Source organism: Schistocerca nitens, chromosome 1 (genome assembly GCF_023898315.1).
Source record: "Schistocerca nitens isolate TAMUIC-IGC-003100 chromosome 1, iqSchNite1.1, whole genome shotgun sequence".
NCBI classification, from domain to species: domain Eukaryota; kingdom Metazoa; phylum Arthropoda; class Insecta; order Orthoptera; family Acrididae; genus Schistocerca; species Schistocerca nitens.
This window is the reverse complement of record NC_064614.1, coordinates 1,300,052,954-1,300,058,953: the sequence shown is the minus strand read 5'-3', so window position 1 is coordinate 1,300,058,953 and position 6,000 is coordinate 1,300,052,954. Positions and strand designations below refer to the sequence as shown.

The 6,000-nt window shown below is 35.3% G+C and overlaps 1 protein-coding gene across 1 annotated transcript in view; it reads right to left on the bottom strand.

Moving 5' to 3' along the window:
* Nucleotides 1–1,315: 1,315 nt before the first annotated feature.
* The window catches only part of LOC126202413 (protein flightless-1), a 194,232-nt gene continuing 189,547 nt past the window's right edge, over nt 1,316–6,000 (bottom strand). Inside the window, exons 21-23 of the mRNA XM_049936864.1 lie at nt 2,081–2,263; nt 1,883–1,996; nt 1,316–1,768 (exon numbers count right to left, since the gene is read on the bottom strand). Coding sequence (XP_049792821.1) covers nt 1,634–1,768; nt 1,883–1,996; nt 2,081–2,263 — 432 coding nt within the window. The 3' untranslated portion in view covers nt 1,316–1,633. The remainder of the gene's footprint in view (nt 1,769–1,882; nt 1,997–2,080; nt 2,264–6,000) is intronic.

Sequence of the window (6,000 nt, the reverse complement as noted above, 5' to 3'; positions counted from 1 at the left end):
ATTAATAGCATCTGCTGTGTAACAGTTATGTTCATCAACATATTATACAACTTCAGCTGCTGTCAATAATAATAATAATAATAATAATAATAATAATAATATGCATAACTTGTCTGAAAAAAGGAAGAATTGTTTTTGTGGAATTTAGTTGTTTTGTACATAATTAAGTACAGTTTATGTCAAGAACGAAATAATGTTTAAGCTTTCGCTACTCTCGGTTTCGCATTTTTGTGGAAGTGGAAGTTTTCATGCCTTTTTATTTTCTCGGACAAATGTACAAGATCTCTAATTCATGTATTAGTTGATGAATTAATGTCTGGGCTGAAAATCAGGCAATCTTAGGTTGCACCCACATAATGACTTATGCTTTGTTAAATGTTGACTTGCAGTCACACTTATTTGATTTCGTCACGTTCTCGGACAACAAATCTGATCTGGACTGCCATATTTTCTTTGCAGCTAACTTCTAGTGGTAATTTTCTTTTCTGTTAGAGCTTAATACAGTTTCAACAGAGTTCATGCTGACAGTCCACAGGAAAGCCGATTCCTGCACAATAGACAACCAACTCCAAACTCAAACTGCTGTTTGCTGAAATGATTAAATGAAGTAGTACTATCTACCATCTAGGTCATTTGACAAGAATACAAATGAGGCACTGAGAGCTACAAGGGCCAAGCATTCTGTCTGCACTGAGTTTTTGTTGAGATTAGTCACTGACAAATTGTTGCACTAACTAAAAGGAAATAAAGAAAGGGCTTTGAGTGCAAATAAGTTTACATTGTGAATGCCTCATCACGCCTCTTCTGTTGACTAGTTACTGTGTAATGTATTCAAATCATCTGCTGCTAACTTGGTGTTAAGTTGAAATTGGTAATAATACCATTTGTGTTAACTGACTTACCTTGTGTGTGTGTTTTCAAATATGTGGCTAAAATTTGTGGAATATATACAAGAATCTTTAAGCTATAGATGATGAAACAACAGAACTTCTTTCTCCATTCCAGCACAGTGTTCTGAGGAACTGATCTTTTCCCATGCCCTTCTTGCCATTTATTTCCATGTCACCATTAAGAAACTAAATACAAGCTTCAAAACTTTAATATTTATTTGCCTCTCAATGTTGCATACTCTCTCTCTCTCCCCCCCCTCTCCCCCCCCCCCCTCTCTCTCTCTCTCTCTCTGTGTGTGTGTGTGTGTGTGTGTGTGTGTGTGTGTGTGTGTGTGTGTGTCTCATAATTCTTAAGGTTTATTAGAGCTCATACATCCTTTTAATGTGAAGTTCTGTTGCTAGAATATTGCTAAAAACAACTCATGTCAACACGTAATAAACATCTATATTTTACTCAAAAAGTCTTTACAATCCATTAAAAATATTTTGTGCATGCAAAAAGTACAGTTTAACAGTATAACACATTATCAGAAAATATTGTACAGCAAAGTACTTCTGTCTTTAAATTAAAAAAGTAATAAATAACAATAAATATAAAAAATCTGTGCAGTACTGACTGTTCATGAAACACTGTAACCAGAAAACAGGACCAGTGGGACATTTAAATGGACAACTTGCGCAAAAGATGTAGCTCTGTAGCTGTTTCCTGCATGAAAGATAGTAAAAATGCACAGATAAATATTTTATTCTGGAGGCCTTTTGTGTGGGCCCCAGCCATGGAAGCACTTTGTGAATTTGCGAGACTCTCTATTTTTCGCTGTAAGGAAAAGCTTACGAGGTCTTTCTGGTTGCTTGACTCTTAAATGCTGTATGTACACCTAAAAACAAAAAGATATAATGTCACTTAAATACACATACTACAGAATTATGCATTAATGTGTTTAATCACTATATTTAATAAAAGTTGGTATGGGAGTGTTCAGTGGTCTCACCTGTGCCGACTTGAATGCCAGCTTCACTTCCACTTCACTACATTTTGGTCCAAGCCAGAGGAACACCTGCTCTCCGTTATCCAAAATCATTATATCATCATCTGCTAAGTCATCCTGTTGTGTATGGTAAAAACAAATAATTAATCCAATGCCATAAAAAAACTACTGCTTTATTTATAAACTAAATGTAATATTCACCTGACAGAAATCTGAACATTTTTCAGATACTGTGAAGTATCCTTTCTCATTGGAACAGCGGAAAAGGCGCGTGTAATTCATAAAATCAGCATCTGTATCATACGGTTTACGACCACCCAGAGCAACCCAAAAGAAATTGTCAGGTTCTTCACCTTCATTTAATGTTTGGAATCCTATCCATGGCTGAAAGACAAAAAATAATTTCTTTGAGAATCTATCTTGTAGATGCACAACATTCAATGATTATTAAACTCTTATTTTGTCAGTGTGACAGTATACACAATATCAATAAATGTCCGCAATAACATGTAATGTTACATTCAATCAGGTCTGAGACTAAAAGTTTCAACAGGCACAAATAGAGATAAAATGGGCAACGGGTATTTGAGCGACTTTCACTCTTTATAATGGTAAGTCACTCAGTCAATATATCATGATTCATGTAGTTATATTTAAGCCAAACACAGTAAGGCTACACAGTTTTACTATAGTAGTGGCAGCCTTTATTCTATTTAACAACGTCAAAGAAATGATTGACATTAATGGACACACAGTTCAAATACTGACACTGAATCTATACTGCATTCCTCATAAGAATAAACCTGATGTAAACAAACACAAATGTGATGATTGGTGAGAAGCCGTAGCACACGTACACAGGTGTCGGTATGCTCTTGGAAGTATGTATTAGATATATTTTTACTAAGTTATGTTAAATGAAACTTAAAGGTGTTCAAATTTATTAACAGCCATCAATGTTTTTCTTAATAATGCTTTAGCTATGTAGTTTCTATTTCAAAAGTCGTGTACAGTCCCAGTCTCTGCACTGTTGTGCCCTGATTGTCACACTGTTAATACGCAGTATGAAAATGGTCTGAGGCTGTTTCCTGTTCTGTAGTGAAATGTGTGTAGCACGCGGTTAAAGTATAGTGGAATCAGAAGCATAGTACATTGATGATATACTGTAGATCAAAGTTTGCTGGTTCAAATCTCACTTCAGTCTTTTTTTCCTCATTCAATTTGAAATATGTATGTCTCTTAATTGTAAAATTCATCATCACTTGTTATCACTAATGCATGTCTTCTTGTTTCTAGTTACATACTGCACACGAAATTCCTGTTTTCATTTTAAATATAAATTCTTAGTTATTATTTTATGAAAGACTGTAAATAAAGGTTGCTTAAATCAAGAAAACATAAACAATTTCATTTTTTAAAAAAATGTTTTGTGTTTCTTTACATCAGGTTCGTTCTTATGATGAATGGAGTATAGATTCTATGTCCGTATTTAAAAATCAAAAACCAAATACTCTTTATTTGGACTAGGTCCATTTTTTTATACCACATATGTAGATAAGTGGTGTAAAAACATGAAAAACAATCTTTTGTAGTCCTGTCTTCCTCAGTTGCGTGTAATATTACGGTATATTGATAATTTTTACTTATGGACCGTCTGACAGCAACTGAATAAAACACAATTTTAGTGCCATACGCGTTTCGCCTTTATTTTCTGCAAGGCATCATCAGTGGCCTGGAATATGTACATATGTTAGCTATTTTATTTACATTTTTGTCACTGTGCCTTTAGGTTATAAAGAGTTCTAGTGGTTGGTATTTCCTATCAAGTAGTAATGTTTTGAACTGTACTTACAGGTTGCGTGTACAGTTTCTTACATATTACGCTCCTGTTGCATTTATGGTGTTGTTCTTCTTCTTATGAATGCCAGTTTGCGGTTTTTTCCACATGCACTATGCACTGAACGCTTGTTTTAATGCAATGTTTTGGTTTCTGTTGCAGACTGTCAAATGTTTTTGCCAAAGATCGAATATTATTGCCAAACTTATGAGTGTAACTATTGAAGTATCTGTGGTCTGTCCATGTATGCATTTGTGTGTGCGTTTGTGTATTTGTGTGTGTGTGTGTGTGTGTGTGTGTGTGTGTTTGAGAGAGAGAGAGTGTGTTTTTTGGTGAGATATTAATTTTATTTTATTTTATTTTATTTATTTTTGTCCTGTGTGTGTGTGTGTATTTTGGTGTTATTTTAAAAAAAATTTATTTTATTTTTTTTTTTTTTTTTTGGGAGAGGGGGGGGCTGTGTGTGTGTGTGTGTGTGTGTGTGTGTGTGTGTGTGTGTGTCCAGATGGTGTGGGGAAGGTTTTTTTTATGTTATTTCCTTTATTAAGTGTAGTAGGGAGCCTGTGCCTAAAAAAAAATTTAAAAAAAAATAAAAAATTTAAATAACACCAAAATACAGACAGACACACACACACAGCACAAAAAAATATACATCACACACACACACACACACACACACACACACACACACACACACACAAATGCATACACGAACAGACCACAGATACTTCAATAGTTACACTCATAAGTTTGGCAATAATATTCGATCTTTGGCAAAAACATTTGACAGTCGGCAACAGAAACCAAAACATTGCATTAAAACAAGCGTTCAGTGCATAGTGCTGTGGAATGTGGAAAAAACCACAAATTGGCATTCATAAGAAGAAGAAGCACACCAAAAATACAACAGGAGCGTAATATGTAAGAAACTGTCCACGCAACCTGTAAGTACAGTTCAAAACATTACTACTTAATAGGAAATACCAACCACCAGAACTGTTTATAACCTATAGGCACAGTGACAAAAATGTAAATAATATAGCTAACATATGTACATATTCCAGGCCACTGATGATGCCTAGCAGAAAATAAAGGCGAAATGCGTATGGCACTAAAATTGTGTTTTATTCAGTTGCTGTTAGACGCTCCGTAAGTAAAAATTATCAATATACCGTAATGAAAAACAATCATTTTCACAGCATCGAGCACACCATACAAATGCTGCATATCTACATTTGCCACTGTACCATTACAATACGAACTCAACAGAACTGATCTGAAGCAGAGTTAAGGGATTTGGCCTGAGAAATACCAAAATTGTTAAGCTGCCAGATGTACCGGAACTAATGCATGTAGCATTTTTACATGTCACTGCTGAACGCTGGTGGGATAAGAATGGCATGTCATAAAAGAGGAGGAGAAAATGCGGTGCCTGGCTGACTTCATGGATTCTGTTGGTAATCGACTCGTTGTCAATGTAGCAGATGATAGTTCCAGAACTGAAATGTATATCTCAGATTCAGATAAGGAGGGAGCTAAGAGATTACCAGAGGATTCACTGTAATTGGCTTCAGCATTCAACAGTAAGATGAAATCCCTGCAGTATGCTTTTGCATCATGCATGCTTTTGCATCACTCAGAAAAATTACCCTGTGTTTAAGTTAGGAGTTTTCATCACTCGTTTGTAATTAGAATACTACGTTATGTGAGAATGAGAGCATTTTATGCTTTCTGTCTGGTTACCTAAGAAGTGTGCAGTAGTGCTGGAGTTTTGCCGAATATTATTTCATTATCTTTAAAAATTAAATGGCATTTGAAGCTATATTGTTCCTCTGCTCGTCTCTTTTTGCATCTGAAATGCAACTGCTCACATCATTGCAGGTTAGCTGGACTAGCTGGCTGGCCAGTGCTTGCCAAGTTTAATGCGCCGGTTAAGCTGTTGTCCTACATTATTGCTCAATCTATATGTGTGTAACACAGCATAAAATGTATCATTGTGATCGTACTTGACAGTAATGGTCACGGCTTGGCTTCTGCCCCAAGTGAAAAAAAAATCCTATGAGATTCAAGCAAACGCGGAAGAATACATTGCATAATTTTTACATCAGGTTCATTCTTACGATAAACAGAGTAAAGTTTTCATTTTGATCAAGAAAGGTGGTGCAATGTATCAAAAATGTGATTTATAAGAATGGCAAACTGCTGATAGGATGGAAGGTGGTGGGATACTGTTTGAAGCAACAAAATTCGTGGAAGAGTAGGAAAAGCTTAATTTCACAACAGA